The sequence below is a fragment of the Ascaphus truei genome, chromosome 11 (genome assembly GCF_040206685.1).
Source record: "Ascaphus truei isolate aAscTru1 chromosome 11, aAscTru1.hap1, whole genome shotgun sequence".
NCBI lineage: Eukaryota > Metazoa > Chordata > Amphibia > Anura > Ascaphidae > Ascaphus > Ascaphus truei.
The window spans coordinates 57,797,595-57,816,755 of record NC_134493.1 but is presented as its reverse complement, the minus strand read 5'-3'; the positions used below and the strand labels follow the sequence as shown (position 1 = coordinate 57,816,755).

Below are 19,161 nucleotides of genomic sequence, written 5' to 3'. Positions count from 1 at the left end.
CTCGCTCTCTCCTCCTGACAGGCTCGCTCTCTCCCCCCCTGACAGGCTCGCTCTCTCCCCCTGACAGGCTCGCTCTCTCCTCCTGACAGGCTCGCTCTCTCCCCCTGACAGGCTCGCTCTCTCCCCCTGACAGGCTCGCTCTCTCCCCCTGACAGGCTCGCTCTCTCCCCCTGACAGGCTCGCTCTCTCCCCCTGACAGGCTCGCTCTCTCCCCCTGACAGGCTCGCTCTCTTCCCCTGACAGGCTCGCTCTCTCCCCCTGACAGGCTCGCTCTCTCCCCCTGACAGGCTCGCCCTCTCCCCCTGACAGGCTCGCCCTCTCCCCCTGACAGCCTCGCCCTCTCCCCCTGACAGCCTCGCCCTCTCCCCCTGACAGGCTCGCCCTCTCCCCCTGACAGGCTCGCCCTCTCCCCCTGACAGGCTCGCCCTCTCCCCCTGACAGGCTCGCCCTCTCCCCCTGACAGGCTCGCTCTCTCCCCCTGACAGGCTCGCTCTCTCCCCCTGACAGGCTCGCTCTCTCCCCCTGACAGGCTCGCTCTCTCCCCCTGACAGGCTCGCTCTCTCCCCCTGACAGGCTCGCTCTCTCCCCCTGACAGGCTCGCTCTCTCCCCCTGACAGGCTCGCTCTCTCCCCCTGACAGGCTCGCTCTCTCCCCCTGACAGGCTCGCTCTCTCCCCCTGACAGGCTCGCTCTCTCCCCCTGACAGGCTCGCTCTCTCCCCCTGACAGGCTCGCTCTCTTCCCCTGACAGGCTCGCTCTCTCCCCCTGACAGGCTCGCTCTCTCCCCCTGACAGGCTCGCTCTCTCCCCCTGACAGGCTCGCTCTCTTCCCCTGACAGGCTCGCTCTCTCCCCCTGACAGGCTCGCTCTCTCCCCCTGACAGGCTCGCTCTCTCCCCCTGACAGGCTCGCTCTCTCCCCCTGACAGGCTCGCTCTCTCCCCCTGACAGGCTCGCTCGCTCCCCCTGACAGGCTCTCTGCAGCCTGTTCCGTCACAAGTTGAGGGCAAAATGAAAGATTGTGTAGGAAGTTTGCTGCTGATTTTAAAACCTCCCCTTCCCAATCAGCTCGCAGACCTACAAGCTGGGTGTGGTTTTTCCTGGTCTGCTCAGGTGAGAGAGTTTTAACCTTATACACGCCCTCATTGGTGGGTTAACCCTTTCATTACCAAAGCGGTTACTACCACTAAGATAATAAAGGGGTTAACCCCTCCCTCAATTTTCCCGGTAGGCCTATCCACCCAGTCTGGGGCAACTACTCCCTTCTCTCACCCCTTTGCCCCCAATAAACCACGTAGCCTAGCTTATTACCTTAGCGGATAGCTGGAAAGTTTGATGAACTCAGGGAATAGCATCCCAACTGACATGGCAGGTGCTAATACAGCGAGGGAAACCACACACGCTCGGGACAGACTCTCCCCCTGACAGCCTCGCTCTCTCCCCCTGACAGCCTCGCTCTCTCCCCCTGACAGCCTCGCTCTCTCCCCCTGACAGCCTCGCTCTCTCCCCCTGACAGCCTCGCTCTCTCCCCCTGACAGCCTCGCTCTCTCCCCCTGACAGCCTCGCTCTCTCCCCCTGACAGCCTCGATCTCTCCCCCTGACAGCCTCGCTCTCTCCCCCTGACAGCCTCGCTCTCTCCCCCTGACAGCCTCGCTCTCTCCCCGACAGGCTCGCTCTCTCCCCCTGACAGCCTCGCTCTCTCCCCCTGACAGCCTCGCTCTCTCCCCCTGACAGCCTCGCTCTCTCCCCCTGACAGCCTCGCTCTCTCCCCCTGACAGCCTCGCTCTCTCCCCCTGACAGCCTCGCTCTCTCCTATTGACAGCCTCGCTCTCCCCCCGACAGCCTCGCTCTCTCCCCCTGACAGCCTCGCTCTCTCCCCCTGACAGCCTCGCTCTCTCCGCCTGACAGGCTCGCAATCTCCCCCTGACAGCCTCGCTCTCTCCCCCTGACAGCCTCGCTCTCTCCCCCTGACAGCCTCGCTCTCTCCCCCTGACAGCCTCGCTCTCTCCCCCTGACAGGCTCGCTCTCTCCCCCTGACAGCCTCGCTCTCTCCCCCTGACAGCCTCGCTCTCTCCGCCTGACAGCCTCGCTCTCTCCCCCTGACAGGCTCGCTCTCTCCCCCTGACAGGCTCGCTCTCTCCCCCTGACAGGCTCGCTCTCTCTCCCCCTGACAGGCTCGCTCTCTCTCCCCCTGACAGGCTCGCGCTCTCTCCCCCTGACAGGCTCGCGCTCTCTCCCCCTGACAGCCTCGCTCTCTCCCCCTGACAGCCTCGCTCTCTCCCCCTGACAGCCTCGCTCTCTACCCCTGACAGCCTCGCTCTCTCCCCCTGACAGCCTCGCTCTCTCCCCCTGACAGCCTCGCTCTCTCCCCCTGACAGGCTCGCTCTCTCCCCCTGACAGGCTCGCTCGCTCCCCCTGACAGGCTCGCTCGCTCCCCCTGACAGGCTCGCTCGCTCCCCCTGACATGCTCGCTCGCTCCCCCTGACATGCTCGCTCCCCCTGACAGACTCGCTCGCTCCCCCTGACAGGCTCGCTCTCTCCCCCTGACAGGCTCGCTCTCTCTCCCCCTGACAGGCTGGCTCTCTCTCCCCCTGACAGGCTCGCTCTCTCTCCCCCTGACAGGCTCGCTCTCTCTCCCCCTGACAGGCTCGCGCTCTCTCCCCCTGACAGGCTCGCGCTCTCTCCCCCTGACAGCCTCGCTCTCTCCCCCTGACAGCCTCGCTCTCTCCCCCTGACAGCCTCGCTCTCTCCCCCTGACAGTCTCGCTCTCCCCCCGACAGCCTCGCTCTCTCCCCCTGACAGCCTCGCTCTCTCCCCCTGACAGCCTCGCTCTCTCCGCCTGACAGCCTCGCTCTCTCCGCCTGACAGCCTCGCTCTCTCTCCCCCTGACAGGCTCGCTCTCTCTCCCCCTGACAGGCTCGCTCTCTCTCCCCCTGACAGGCTCGCGCTCTCTCCCCCTGACAGGCTCGCGCTCTCTCCCCCTGACAGCCTCGCTCTCTCCCCCTGACAGCCTCGCTCTCTCCCCCTGACAGCCTCGCTCTCTACCCCTGACAGCCTCGCTCTCTCCCCCTGACAGCCTCGCTCTCTCCCCCTGACAGCCTCGCTCTCTCCCCCTGACAGGCTCGCTCTCTCCCCGACAGGCTCGCTCGCTCCCCCTGACAGGCTCGCTCTCTCTCCCCCTGACAGGCTGGCTCTCTCTCCCCCTGACAGGCTCGCTCTCTCTCCCCCTGACAGGCTCGCTCTCTCTCCCCCTGACAGGCTCGCGCTCTCTCCCCCTGACAGGCTCGCGCTCTCTCCCCCTGACAGCCTCGCTCTCTCCCCCTGACAGCCTCGCTCTCTACCCCTGACAGCCTCGCTCTCTCCCCCTGACAGCCTCGCTCTCTCCCCCTGACAGCCTCGCTCTCTCCCCCTGACAGGCTCGCTCTCTCCCCCTGACAGGCTCGCTCGCTCCCCCTGACAGGCTCGCTCGCTCCCCCTGACAGGCTCGCTCGCTCCCCCTGACATGCTCGCTCGCTCCCCCTGACATGCTCGCTCCCCCTGACAGACTCGCTCGCTCCCCCTGACAGGCTCGCTCTCTCCCCCTGACAGGCTCGCTCTCTCTCCCCCTGACAGGCTGGCTCTCTCTCCCCCTGACAGGCTCGCTCTCTCTCCCCCTGACAGGCTCGCTCTCTCTCCCCCTGACAGGCTCGCGCTCTCTCCCCCTGACAGGCTCGCGCTCTCTCCCCCTGACAGCCTCGCTCTCTCCCCCTGACAGCCTCGCTCTCTCCCCCTGACAGCCTCGCTCTCTCCCCCTGACAGTCTCGCTCTCCCCCCGACAGCCTCGCTCTCTCCCCCTGACAGCCTCGCTCTCTCCCCCTGACAGCCTCGCTCTCTCCGCCTGACAGCCTCGCTCTCTCCGCCTGACAGCCTCGCTCTCTCTCCCCCTGACAGGCTCGCTCTCTCTCCCCCTGACAGGCTCGCTCTCTCTCCCCCTGACAGGCTCGCGCTCTCTCCCCCTGACAGGCTCGCGCTCTCTCCCCCTGACAGCCTCGCTCTCTCCCCCTGACAGCCTCGCTCTCTCCCCCTGACAGCCTCGCTCTCTACCCCTGACAGCCTCGCTCTCTCCCCCTGACAGCCTCGCTCTCTCCCCCTGACAGGCTCGCTCGCTCCCCCTGACAGGCTCGCTCGCTCCCCCTGACAGGCTCGCTCGCTCCCCCTGACAGGCTCGCTCTCTCTCCCCCTGACAGGCTCGCTCTCTCTCCCCCTGACAGGCTCGCTCTCTCTCCCCCTGACAGGCTCGCGCTCTCTCCCCCTGACAGGCTCGCGCTCTCTCCCCCTGACAGCCTCGCTCTCTCCCCCTGACAGCCTCGCTCTCTACCCCTGACAGCCTCGCTCTCTCCCCCTGACAGCCTCGCTCTCTCCCCCTGACAGCCTCGCTCTCTCCCCCTGACAGGCTCGCTCTCTCCCCGACAGGCTCGCTCGCTCCCCCTGACAGGCTCGCTCGCTCCCCCTGACAGGCTCGCTCGCTCCCCCTGACATGCTCGCTCCCCCTGACAGACTCGCTCCCCCTGACAGGCTCGCTCTCTCCCCCTGACAGGCTCGCTCTCTCCCCCTGACAGGCTCGCTCTCTCCCCCTGACAGGCTCGCTCTCTCCCCCTGACAGGCTCGCTCTCTCCCCCTGACAGGCTCTCTCTCTCCCCCTGACAGGCTCTCTCTCTCCCCCTGTCTCTCCCCCTGACAGGCTCGCTCTCTCCCCCTGACAGGCTCGCTCTCTCCCCCTGACAGCCTCGCTCTCTCCCCCTGACAGCCTCGCTCTCTCCCCCTGACAGCCTCGCTCTCTCCCCCTGACAGCCTCGCTCTCTCCCCCTGACAGCCTCGCTCTCTCCCCCTGACAGCCTCGCTCTCCCCCCCTGACAGGCTCGCTCTCTCCCCCTGACAGGCTCGCTCTCTCCCCCTGACAGGCTCGCTCTCTCCCCCTGACAGGCTCGCTCTCTCCCCCTGACAGCCTCGCTCTCTCCCCCTGACAGCCTCGCTCTCTCCCCCTGACAGCCTCGCTCTCTCCCCCTGACAGCCTCGCTCTCTCCCCCTGACAGCCTCGCTCTCTCCCCCTGACAGCCTCGCTCTCCCCCCCTGACAGGCTCGCTCTCTCCCCCTGACAGGCTCGCTCTCTCCCCCTCTCCCCCTGACAGGCTCGCTCTCTCCCCCTGACAGGCTCGCTCTCTCCCCCTGACAGGCTCGCTCTCTCCCCCTGACAGCCTCGCTCTCTCCCCCTGACAGCCTCGCTCTCTCCCCCTGACAGCCTCGCTCTCTTCCCCTGACAGCCTCGCTCTCTCCCCCTGACAGCCTCGCTCTCTCCCCCTGACAGGCTCGCTCTCTCCCCCTGACAGGCTCGCTCTCTCCCCCTGACAGGCTCGCTCTCTCCCCCTGACAGGCTCGCTCTCTCCCCCTGACAGGCTCGCTCTCTCCCCCTGAAAGGCTCGCTCTCTCCCCCAGACATAAGACTACGTCCCAAATATTAAAGAAATCCCTAAGCATCAGATAGGGTGTGAGGTATGACAGCAGATCAGGATAAGGGCAGACACGGGGAAGCGAGGCTCTTAGCGCCTGTCACATTCTGTGTTTCTGTGTATATAGGACTTGCCTGTGTTTCTGTGTATATAGGACTTGCCTGTGTTTCTGTGTATATAGGACTTGCCTCGGGCCGTGATAACGAGGATTCTTGCTTTCGGGGTCCGTCCTTACTAAAAGCTGTAAAGCAGAAAAAGATGTCTCATGTATCAATGTTATATGTACAGCGATGAACAGAGTATGTCACCTGTACGGAGGGGGGTAACATGGGCAAGTGCAGGTAACACCTGTACGGAGGGGGGTAACATGGGCAAGTGCAGGTAACACCTGTACGGAGGGGGGTAACATGGGCAAGTGCAGGTAACACCTGTACGGAGGGGGGTAACATGGGCAAGTGCAGGTAACACCTGTACGGAGGGGGGTAACATGGGCAAGTGCAGGTAACACCTGTACGGAGGGGGGTAACATGGGCAAGTGCAGGTAACACCTGTACGGAGGGGGGTAACATGGGCAAGTGCAGGTGACACCTGTACGGAGGGGGGTAACATGGGCAAGTGCAGGTGACACCTGTACGGAGGGGGGTAACATGGGCAAGTGCAGGTGACACCTGTACGGAGGGGGGTAACATGGGCAAGTGCAGGTGACACCTGTACGGAGGGGGGTAACATGGGCAAGTGCAGGTGACACCTGTACGGAGGGGGGTAACATGGGCAAGTGCAGGTGACACCTGTACGGAGGGGGGTAACATGGGCAAGTGCAGGTAACACCTGTACGGAGGGGGGTAACATGGGCAAGTGCAGGTGACACCTGTACGGAGGGGGGTAACATGGGCAAGTGCAGGTGACACCTGTACGGAGGGGGGTAACATGGGCAAGTGCAGGTAACACCTGTACGGAGGGGGGTAACATGGGCAAGTGCAGGTGACACCTGTACGGAGGGGGGTAACATGGGCAAGTGCAGGTAACACCTGTAGGGAGAAGGGTAACATGGGCAAGTGCAGGTAACACCTGTAGGGAGGAGGGTCACATGGACGAGTACAGGTGACACCTGTAGGGAGGGTAACATGGACAAGTGCAGGTGACACCTGTAGGGAGGAGGGTAACATGGACGAGTGCAGGTGACACCTGTAGGGAGGAGGGTAACATGGGCAAGTGCAGGTAACACCTGTAGGGAGGAGGGTCACATGGACGAGTACAGGTGACACCTGTAGGGAGGGTAACATGGACAAGTGCAGGTGTCACCTGTAGGGAGGAGGGTAACATGGGCGAGTGCAGGTAACACCTGTAGGGAGGAGGGTAACATGGGCGAGTGCAGGTGACACCTGTAGGGAGGAGGGTAACATGGACGAGTGCAGGTGACACCTGTAGGGAGGAGGGTAACATGGGCGAGTGCAGGTAACACCTGTAGGGAGGAGGGTAACATGGGCGAGTGCAGGTGACACCTGTAGGGAGGAGGGTAACATGGACGAGTGCAGGTAACACCTGTAGGGAGGGGGGTAACATGGGCGAGTGCAGGTGTTACCTGTAGTGAGGAGGGTAACATGGACGAGTGCAGGTAACACCTGTAGGGAGGAGGGTAACATGGGCGAGTGCAGGTGTCACCTGTAGTGAGGAGGGTAACATGGACGAGTGCAGGTAACACCTGTAGGGAGGAGGGTAACATGGGCGAGTGCAGGTGACACCTGTAGTGAGGAGGGTAACATGGACGAGTGCAGGTGACACCTGTAGGGAGGAGGGTAACATGGGCGAGTGCAGGTGTCACCTGTAGGGAGGAGGGTAACATGGGCGAGTGCAGGTGACACCTGTAGTGAGGAGGGTAACATGGACGAGTGCAGGTGACACCTGTAGGGAGGAGGGTAACATGGGCGAGTGCAGGTAACACCTGTAGGGAGGAGGGTAACATGGACGAGTGCAGGTGTCACCTGTAGGGAGGAGGGTAACATGGACGAGTGCCGGTGACACCTGTAGGGAGGAGGGTAACATGGGCGAGTGCAGGTAACACCTGTAGGGAGGAGGGTAACATGGGCGAGTGCAGGTAACACCTGTAGGGAGGGGGGTAACATGGGCGAGTGCAGGTGACACCTGTAGTGAGGAGGGTAACATGGACGAGTGCAGGTGACACCTGTAGGGAGGAGGGTAACATGGATGAGTGCAGGTGTCACCTGTAGGGAGGAGGGTAACATGGGCGAGTGCAGGTAACACCTGTAGGGAGGAGGGTAACATGGACGAGTGCAGGTGTCACCTGTAGGGAGGAGGGTAACATGGACGAGTGCCGGTGACACCTGTAGGGAGGAGGGTAACATGGGCGAGTGCAGGTAACACCTGTAGGGAGGAGGGTAACATGGGCAAGTGCAGGTAACACCTGTAGGGAGAAGGGTAACATGGGCGAGTGCAGGTAACACCTGTAGGGAGGAGGGTAACATGGGCAAGTGCAGGTGTCACCTGTAGGGAGGAGGGTAACATGGACGAGTGCAGGTGTCACCTGTAGGGAGGAGGGTAACATGGACGAGTGCAGGTAACACCTGTAGGGAGGAGGGTAACATGGACGAGTGCAGGTGTCACCTGTAGGGAGGAGGGTCACATGGACGAGTGCAGGTAACACCTGTACGGAGGGGGGTAACATGGGCGAGTGCAGGTGACACCTGTACGGAGGGGGGTAACATGGGCAAGTGCAGGTGACACCTGTACGGAGGGGGGTAACATGGGCAAGTGCAGGTAACACCTGTACGGAGGGGGGTAACATGGGCAAGTGCAGGTGACACCTGTACGGAGGGGGGTAACATGGGCAAGTGCAGGTGACACCTGTAGGGAGAAGGGTAACATGGGCAAGTGCAGGTGTCACCTGTAGGGAGAAGGGTAACATGGACGAGTGCCGGTGACACCTGTAGGGAGGAGGGTAACATGGGCAAGTGCAGGTGACACCTGTACGGAGGGGGGTAACATGGATGAGTGCAGGTGACACCTGTAGGGAGGAGGGTCACATGGACGAGTGCCGGTGACACCTGTAGGGAGGAGGGTAACATGGACGAGTGCCGGTGACACCTGTAGGGAGGAGGGTCACATGGACGAGTGCAGGTGACACCTGTAGGGAGGAGGGTAACATGGACGAGTGCAGGTGTCACCTGTAGGGAGGAGGGTAACATGGACGAGTGCAGGTGACACCTGTAGGGAGGAGGGTCACATGGACGAGTGCAGGTGACACCTGTAGGGAGGAGGGTCACATGGACGAGTGCAGGTGACACCTGTAGGGAGAAGGGTAACATGGACGAGTGCAGGTGTCACCTGTAGGGAGGAGGGTCACATGGACGAGTGCAGGTGACACCTGTAGGGAGGAGGGTCACATGGACGAGTGCAGGTGACACCTGTAGGGAGGAGGGTCACATGGACGAGTGCAGGTGACACCTGTAGGGAGGAGGGTAACATGGACGAGTGCAGGTGTCACCTGTAGGGAGGAGGGTCACATGGACGAGTGCAGGTGACACCTGTAGGGAGGAGGGTCACATGGACGAGTGCAGGTAACACCTGTAGGGAGGAGGGTAACATGGACGAGTGCAGGTGTCACCTGTAGGGAGGAGGGTCACATGGACGAGTGCAGGTGTCACCTGTAGGGAGGAGGGTAACATGGACGAGTGCAGGTGACACCTGTAGGGAGGAGGGTCACATGGGCGAGTGCAGGTAACACCTGTAGGGAGGAGGGTCACATGGACGAGTGCAGGTGACACCTGTAGGGAGGAGGGTCACATGGACGAGTGCAGGTGACACCTGTAGGGAGGAGGGTCACATGGACGAGTGCAGGTGACACCTGTAGGGAGGAGGGTAACATGGACGAGTGCAGGTGACACCTGTAGGGAGGAGGGTAACATGGACGAGTGCCGGTGACACCTGTAGGGAGGAGGGTCACATGGACGAGTGCAGGTAACACCTGTAGGGAGGAGGGTAACATGGACGAGTACAGGTGTCACCTGTAGGGAGGAGGGTAACATGGGCGAGTGCAGGTGACACCTGTAGGGAGGAGGGTCACATGGACGAGTGCAGGTGACACCTGTAGGGAGGAGGGTCACATGGACGAGTGCAGGTGTCACCTGTAGGGAGGAGGGTCACATGGACGAGTGCAGGTGACACCTGTAGGGAGGAGGGTCACATGGACGAGTGCAGGTGACACCTGTAGGCAGGAGGGTAACATGGATGAGTGCAGGTGTCACCTGTAGGGAGGAGGGTAACATGGACGAGTGCAGGTGTCACGTGTAGGGAGGAGGGTAACATGGATGAGTGCAGGTGACACCTGTAGGGAGGAGGGTAACATGGACGAGTGCAGGTGACACCTGTAGGGAGGAGGGTAACATGGACGAGTGCAGGTGTCACCTGTAGGGAGGAGGGTAACATGGACGAGTGCAGGTGTCACCTGTAGGGAGGAGGGTAACATGGACGAGTGCAGGTAACACCTGTAGGGAGGAGGGTAACATGGACGAGTGCAGGTGTCACCTGTAGGGAGGAGGGTAACATGGACGAGTGCAGGTAACACCTGTAGGGAGGAGGGTAACATGGACGAGTGCAGGTGTCACCTGTAGGGAGGGGGGTAACATGGACGAGTGCAGGTGACACCTGTAGGGAGGAGGGTAACATGGGCGAGTGCAGGTGACACCTGTAGGGAGGAGGGTAACATGGACGAGTGCAGGTGACACCTGTAGGGAGGAGGGTAACATGGACGAGTACAGGTGTCACCTGTAGGGAGGAGGGTAACATGGACGAGTGCAGGTGTCACCTGTAGGGAGGAGGGTAACATGGACGAGTGCAGGTGTCACCTGTAGGGGGGAGGGTCACATGGACGAGTGCAGGTAACACCTGTAGGGAGGAGGGTAACATGGACGAGTGCAGGTGTCACCTGTAGGGGGGAGGGTCACATGGACGAGTGCCGGTGACACCTGTAGGGAGGAGGGTAACATGGACGAGTGCCGGTGTCACCTGTAGGGAGGAGGGTCACATGGACGAGTGCAGGTGTCACCTGTAGGGAGGAGGGTAACATGGACGAGAGCAGGTAACACCTGTAGGGAGGAGGGTAACATGGACGAGTGCAGGTAACACCTGTAGGGAGGAGGGTAACATGGGCGAGTGCAGGTGTCACGTGTAGGGAGGAGGGTAACATGGGCGAGTGCAGGTGACACCTGTAGGGAGGAGGGTAACATGGACGAGTGCAGGTGTCACGTGTAGGGAGGAGGGTAACATGGACGAGTGCAGGTGTCACGTGTAGGGAGGAGGGTAACATGGACGAGTGCAGGTGTCACCTGTAGGGAGGAGGGTAACATGGACTAGTGCAGGTGACACCTGTAGGGAGGAGGGTAACATGGACGAGTGCAGGTAACACCTGTAGGGAGGGTAACATGGACGAGTGCAGGTGTCACGTGTAGGGAGGAGGGTAACATGGACGAGTGCAGGTAACACCTGTAGGGAGGAGGGTAACATGGACGAGTGCAGGTGACACCTGTAGGGAGGAGGGTAACATGGACGAGTGCGGGTGACACCTGTAGGGAGGAGGGTAACATGGACGAGTGCAGGTGTCACCTGTAGGGAGGAGGGTAACATGGGCGAGTGCAGGTGACACCTGTAGGGAGGAGGGTAACATGGACGAGTGCAGGTAACACCTGTAGGGAGGAGGGTAACATGGACGAGTGCAGGTAACACCTGTAGGGAGGAGGGTAACATGGACGAGTGCAGGTAACACCTGTAGGGAGGAGGGTAACATGGACGAGTGCAGGTGTCACGTGTAGGGAGGAGGGTAACATGGACGAGTGCAGGTAACACCTGTAGGGAGGAGGGTAACATGGACGAGTGCAGGTGACACCTGTAGGGAGGAGGGTAACATGGACGAGTGCAGGTGTCACCTGTAGGGAGGAGGGTAACATGGGCGAGTGCAGGTGACACCTGTAGGGAGGAGGGTAACATGGACGAGTGCCGGTGTCACCTGTAGGGAGGAGGGTAACATGGGCGAGTGCAGGTGTCACCTGTAGGGAGGAGGGTCACATGGACGAGTGCCGGTGACACCTGTAGGGAGGAGGGTAACATGGGCGAGTGCGGGTGACACCTGTAGGGAGGAGGGTAACATGGGCGAGTGCAGGTGACACCTGTAGGGAGGAGGGTAAGATTAACACCATGTGTGCTAAATAAATAAAGACATACATACATATTGTAAATTTACTGCTACCACTTAGGAGAAGCGTTAAGCTCTTTAGGTTTCTCAGCAGCCTCTTGTCGCCCTTCTTCTTTTTCGCAGTGAAGAGTAACAGATCCTGGGTCAGTCTCCCAATCTTGGGCTGTGTCTCCAGGATCCGTCTCTTCTCCTCGGAGCTGCTGTCCTCCAGGTCATCCACCACCACAATTACGTTGTCCTTCCCTACACACAGCACAGAGAGAGAATCCCCATATAGATTATTCATACAGATAATAGGAGATCAGGTTTAGTGATGTGAAGCTTATGGGGTCACCAGGCTGTGCAGAGATCCTGTTTCAGTCACATCATCTTGTATGAACTTAAAGACAAGTATTTCATGTTGTGGAGATGTACATTATGCCATAAAGTGTAAGCTCTTCGGAACAGAGATTCATTGAGCTTGCACTGTTCCACTACGTGTCTCATAGTTACGACAGGGGCATTTCATACACAATCCGTGATAATTATATGTGTATCAGGTCTGTGCCAGGCATAGTTGTGTCTTTAATCCTTAATCCCCATATTAATATCCAGATGCATTTTGTCAGGTCCCATTCAGATGAGATATGTGATATAATGATGTATCACGTGCGTTATAGTGAGATATCCGGTGATATTCTGTAATATATATGATAGTTTTCTCTTCTGCACACACCCAATGTGATTATAATATTCTGCATAAAGTGCCGTGCGCACTGACAGTCCGGCAGCCTGAAAGTCCAATATCTGTTTATAAAAACGAAGAGATTGCTACTCACCACCAAAAATGAAGGAGGGTAGCGTGGATACAAAAATAACTTTAATAGATCATAGGCACGTAGACTGACATGTTTTGCGCTTATGGCGCTTCCTCAAGGTCCATAGCCTGAGGCTGCGCTTATAGTGCCGGCGACGCATCATCGCCTGAAAACAAATGCATTGTCGCCAAAGCGACGGAGAGACGCGAATTCCTGAAACTGGCAATATTTGATTTTTCAAGGGCTGTCGCCTCATGTGACAGCCCCTGAACCAATCAAATGCCTCGTCGCCCGCGACGCCGCCGCAAAGAGAAATACAACTTTCGCTAGTGGCGACGGGTGACATCACCCATCGCGGGCACTATACGCGCAGCCTAAAAGACACAAAATGATAGTGTGAGATCTGCAGGCAGGACGTGTGTCTGATACACCGTATGTACAGCTCTGCGACTCTGCAATGTGATATAGGAAAGTGTTACAGGGTAGATAGATAGAGAGATAGAGAGATAGATAGAGAGATAGATAGATAGAGAGATAGATAGAGAGATAGATAGATAGAGAGATAGATAGAGAGATAGAGACATAGAGACATAGAGAGATAGATAGATAGATAGATAGATAGATAGATAGAGAGATAGATAGATAGATAGATAGATAGATAGATAGATAGATAGATAGATAGATAGATAGACATGTATATTGTGTGTCTCTTACCGAGTACAGCAGATAGATATCCCAGCTCATCGTCATACAGAGAGTCCGTCACATCAGTGATATTTATCCTCCCTCTCTTCTTGGTGTGATACAGGATTGCGAATGTGCACTGAGAGACGTCCTCTCGGAACTGGCGGCCTCCAGCGTTAGAAATGTAACCGGGTCTGACGTCCTGAACCTGATCCCAGAAGTCCTCAGATCTCAGCAGGTCCCCCAGCCATTTATAATCACTCTGCCCTGACCGTGAGAAGATCCCGATCGTGTGTTTTGGCTTCTGAAATAAACAAGAACATGTTTGTATCCTAGTTAGACACGGGAAACATTTTCACCAGAATTATAATCTGGCTGTCATATTCTCTAGCCTGCTGTACCCATGCTTGGCCACCGGGACTGCTGCCACTCTCAATGTCTTGTTCTAGCCTGCAGTACCTATACTTGCCCACCGGGAGTGCTGCTGCTAAACTAAGGAACATTCCAGAACCTGATACCTGACACCTCTGCACCTGTGCTCCACCTCCCAGCCTGCCTATATAAACCTCCCTTTCCTGTTCCTCCCTTGCCTGTTTATACTGGTTCCTTAGCTCCTGCAAGGTTCCTGTGTTTACTGCTGTGCTAGATATTGCTATCATCCTGTTCCAGTCTCCTCGTTGCCGACCTCTGCTTGTTACCTGACTATGCAATCTGCCGCCTGCCTCTGACCTCTGCTTGTGACTCCTACTACTCTCCCTGCTGTTCCTGCCACTGGGATCCACTTCAGCCGAAGTCCAATCCTTGACACTGGCACAGTCTGGCCCGTTTTCTTTGAGCCGCGGATTCCGCAGTTCATGCTCAAAAAAGCAAATTTAACCATCCTGGAGAAGACCCCAGTTGTGAGAGAAAGGAGCCCAGCTGCCTAGTGGGAAGTCTGCAAAAAAAACGGTCACTTTAAAGAAGAAATTCCTTGTCCCAGGCCCATGTGACAGTGTGAAGGTGCTGGCAGCCATCTTAAGACGGTGTCAGACTGATTGAGCCGAGTTGCTGAGAGACCCGATTTGTGTGAGGGTCTGGGGTCTGAAGACCTCTCAGCACTGAAGTCTGACGGGTTGAAGTGTTACATGTAAGGAGACCCCTGTGAGCTGAGATCAGAATGTGTGGCCCTGGTTCCTGTTCAGCAGAGTATTCATGCTCCACTTAGTGAGAGACTACAAGAGACCCTCAGCATCTTACACTTCCCCCAAATCCTTTACAGGACAAACAGTAAGTCTGCGGGACCCCTATATGCATCGCAGCATCTCTGGGTACTCGTACACTACACCTGAGTGTAACAGGCCTGTATCTGTAACCTTCCTGGGGGCCTCGTGTGGTACGATAGACTAAGCCGGCCAACACTTACATTGGGACGTGGGAGTGTGTTCTGCAATGTACAACTAATGTTCCTGAGTCTGGAGATAACGTTACTGGGGACACGGTTATGTCTTATTGCTCTGTGTATTGTGTCTGAGCCTTCCACTGTTACACTACCACCCGTGTGTGTCCTCTTGTGCACCAACAAGAGACAAGCGCCCCGTCTACCGCGTTACCCGTCCAACTGCAGCCGGCCGCACGGGTTACCCAGTCTGGGACACTGGGAATGGGGAATTACCCAGGAATGAAGACATCTTACACTTCAATGGGACCTCTTCATTAAACTGCTATAATATTAGCACAAAGTCCCCCGGTAACGGGAGATTGTTACTAGCGAGAAAACCAGGAGATTTCTCTGTATTCAATAGTTTCCGTAGGATCCAATGGCAGTTATAATACAGAATATCAGAGAATATCCCAATAAAGAGGAGGGTTACATCTAGAAATGATAGGTCCCAATGGCTTGAAAAATCTGTTAGTTTCCCCCTAATATTCGGTGATAACTTTATCCCTTTCACCAAGCCTACAATGTGACAATATCAGTATACTGTAATATGAATCTGGCCAGTGGTCTGTGACACTTTTATTGGATTATTGGTTTATAAAGAAGCATCTTCCAGGACACGTCAGGTCCCTTCTTCAGCTCCATGGACTTCTGACCTCTGACCAGAGGGATATTGTACAGAGGGTCACGTGAGTCCTCTCTCTCTCTAGAGATCATGAAGAGCTGGAGACAGGATCCCATCAAGTCATTTATCTCATAATATAACAAACTGTATAATAAATAATCAGAGATAAATTCTTACCCAGAATCGTGATGTTGGGGTTTCCATAATTCCTGTGCAACAGAAAAACACATAAATGTGAGATTATTTATCCGTTTTATACTAGCTAAGAACAAAGAGAGGCGCAGTAAGGCTGGGGGGTGAAACCGGGCGTGTGCGCAGATACCTCTAGGAATGAAGATCTCAGGAGGCCAAGAACCTCTAGGGTCAGATTACAGTCAGATTAAGCACAAAACACAGACACATCAGTACAGGAAACCCCCATATCACTGAGGCTCTGAACGAGGGAAATAGTGCACGGGGTATAATACAGAGGCACGTCCCACACCAAAGATCTTCTCCCCATAATACAGAGGTGCCTCATTATGCACTAAATCCTAACCCATAAATAACGGGAACACGGCTCATACACAGTAACACACGTATGTATTATTCTATCCTAAGTTCACAGAGGTCTGAGTGTCCAGTGGTGGGAGAGTAATGGTACTAGGGGTGCCCAGTACCACTGCTTTTTATTTACACACTTTAAATCCCACTTTCTTGTTAAAGTAATAGGGATTTATATTAGAAAACACATTTCCCGTTCCCTTATGACAGTATAAATACGGCTTTAATCTCTGTATAGTACGGCCCAGCTCTTCCCCTCCGTGTGTAATAAATGTAGGTAAGTCAGGCACAGTATCACTACTTTTGAAGCCTCTTCAATCATTAATGAGGTATTATTTTAATAAAGATGCAGTCTGATAAGAGTGGGGCCAAGCTCTGATTGGCTGGAGATAATTCTCCATGAGGACAGTGATGCCCTCTGCCGACCCCATGTCACATCTTGTGTGGTGCTGTATAGAGACCCTGTCACTTCTAACTGGGGGTCTCATGCGTTACCTTGGGGTGCAGGGTCGTCTCGGTGAGCTTTGTCCCGTGAAGCTTGAGGTTTGCCCTTTGGTTTAGCAGGTACCAGTGACACATTGTGAGTCGGGCCACCTCGGTCCCCTCCAGGATCTGCTGGGCGTTTGGATAAATCCTTTGTATTGTCATTATTCTGGTTCCCTGCATCTCCTGCCCCAGCTTGTTGTGTTTCTGCAACACATGGAAAAGTGCATGGGAATCCTGTACTGTCCCCTCCTTATCCCAGTAATGCTGCGCGATGCACAAGGTACTGAGTACCCATCTCACACTAATTATTGGGGGAGTTTATAGGGCCATCGGGCTGTATCTTTGTCCCCTTTGAAGAGAAGCGGCGTCCCTGTAATTAAGGTATTGGACAGTGAGCCAGGAGACGCACTCTGTGTGCACAAGTGTAAGCTCTTTAGCCCAGGAATTCATTGTGCCTACATGGTACCTACAATATACAGTGCTGCACACACTAGCAGTGCTATATAAAGATAAGAATAATAACACGGTGCTATATAAAGATAAGAATAATAACACGGTGCTATATAAAGATAAGAATAATAACACATCGCTATATAAAGATAAGAATAATAACACAGCCCTATATAAAGATAAGAATAATAACACAGCGCTATATAAAGATAAGAATAATAACAGTGCTATATAAAGATAAGAATAATAACACAGCGCTATATAAAGATAAGAATAATAACACAGCGCTATATAAAGATAAGAATAATAACAGTGCTATATAAAGATAAGAATAATAATAGCGCTATATAAAGATAAGAATAATAACACAGCGCTATATAAAGATAAGAATAATAACACAGCGCTATATAAAGATAAGAATAATAACACAGCGCTATATAAAGATAAGAATAATAATAGCGCTATATAAAGATAAGAATAATAACACAGCGATGCCCTCTGCTGACCCCACGTCACATCTTGTGTGGTGCTGTATAGAGACCCTGTCACCTCTAACTCGGGGTCTCATGCGTTACCTTGGGGTGCAGGGTCGTCTCGGTGAGCTTTGTCCCGTGAAGCTTGTGGTTTGCCCTTTGGTTTAACAGGTACCAGTGACACATTGTGAGTCGGGCCACCTCGGTCCCCTCCAGGTTCTGCCGGGCGTTTGGGTAATTCCTTTGTATTGTCATTATTCTGGTTCCCTGCATCTCCTGCCCCAGCTTGTTGTGTTTCTGCAACACATGGAAAAGTGCATGGGAATCCTGTACTGTCCCCTCCTTATCCCAGTAATGCTGCGCAATGCACAAGGTACTGAGTACCCATCTCACACTAATTATTGGGGGAGTTTATAGGGCCATCGGGCTGTATCTTTGTCCCCTTTGAAGAGAAGCGGCGTCCCTGTAATTAAGGTATTGGACAGTGAGCCAGGAGACGCACTCTGTGTGCACAAGTGTAAGCTCTTTAGCCCAGGAATTCATTGTGCCTACATGGTACCTACAATATACAGTGCTGCACACACTAGCAGTGCTATATAAAGATAAGAATAATAACACGGTGCTATATAAAGATAAGAATAATAACAGCGCTATATAAAGATAAGAATAATAACACAGCGCTATATAAAGATAAGAATAATAACACAGCGCTATATAAAGATAAGAATAATAACACAGCGCTATATAAAGATAAGAATAATAACACAGCGCTATATAAAGATAAGAATAATAACACAGCGCTATATAAAGATAAGAATAGTAACACGGTGCTATATAAAGGTAAGAATAATAACAGCGCTATATAAAGATAAGAATAATAACACAGCGCTATATAAAGATAAGAATAATAACTCAGCGCTATATAAAGATAAGAATAATAACACAGCGCTATATAAAGATAAGAATAATAACACAGCGTTATATAAAGATAAGAATAACACAGCGCTATATAAAGATAAGAATAATAACACAGCGCTATATAAAGATAAGAATAATAACACAGCGCTATATAAAGATAAGAATAATAACACAGCGCTATATAAAGATAAGAATAATAACACAGCGCTATATAAAGATAAGAATAATAACACAGCGCTATATAAAGATAAGAATAATAACACAGCGCTATATAAAGATAAGAATAATAACACAGCGCTATATAAAGATAAGAATAATAACACAGCGCTATATAAAGATAAGAATAATAACACAGCGCTATATAAAGATAAGAATAATAACACAGCGCTATATAAAGATAAGAATAATAACACAGCGCTATATAAAGATAAGAATAATAACACAGCGCTATATAAAGATAAGAATAATAACACAGCGCTATATAAAGATAAGAATAATAACACAGCGCTATATAAAGATAAGAATAATAACACAGCGCTATATAAAGATAAGAATAATAACACAGCGCTATATAAAGATAAGAATAATAACACAGCGCTATATAAAGATAAGAATAATAACACAGCGCTATATAAAGATAAGAATAATAACACAGCGCTATATAAAGATAAGAATAATAACACAGCGCTATATAAAGATAAGAATAATAACACAGCGCTATATAAAGATAAGAATAATAACACAGCGCTATATAAAGATAAGAATAATAACACAGCGCTATATAAAGATAAGAATAATAACAGCGCTATATAAAGATAAGAATAATAACACAGCGCTATATAAAGATAGGAATAATAACACAGCACTATATAAAGATAAGAATAATAACACAGCGCTATATAAAGATAGGAATAATAACACAGCACTATATAAAGATAAGAATAATAACACAGCGCTATATAAAGATAAGAATAATAACACAGCGCTATATAAAGATAAGAATAATAACAGCGCTATATAAAGATAAGAATAATAACAGCGCTATATAAAGATAAGAATAATAACACTGCGCTATATAAAG

General features: G+C 53.8%; 1 protein-coding gene across 1 annotated transcript in view; it reads right to left on the bottom strand.

The window, feature by feature from the left end:
• The window catches only part of LOC142463604 (uncharacterized), a 131,327-nt gene that overhangs the window by 71,757 nt on the left and 40,409 nt on the right, over window positions 1-19,161 (bottom strand). Inside the window, exons 7-12 of the mRNA XM_075566552.1 lie at window positions 17,265-17,459; window positions 16,249-16,443; window positions 15,388-15,419; window positions 13,199-13,472; window positions 11,742-11,930; window positions 5,644-5,723 (exon numbers count right to left, since the gene is read on the bottom strand). Of these exons, the coding sequence (XP_075422667.1) occupies window positions 5,644-5,723; window positions 11,742-11,930; window positions 13,199-13,472; window positions 15,388-15,419; window positions 16,249-16,443; window positions 17,265-17,459 (965 nt within the window). The remainder of the gene's footprint in view (window positions 1-5,643; window positions 5,724-11,741; window positions 11,931-13,198; window positions 13,473-15,387; window positions 15,420-16,248; window positions 16,444-17,264; window positions 17,460-19,161) is intronic.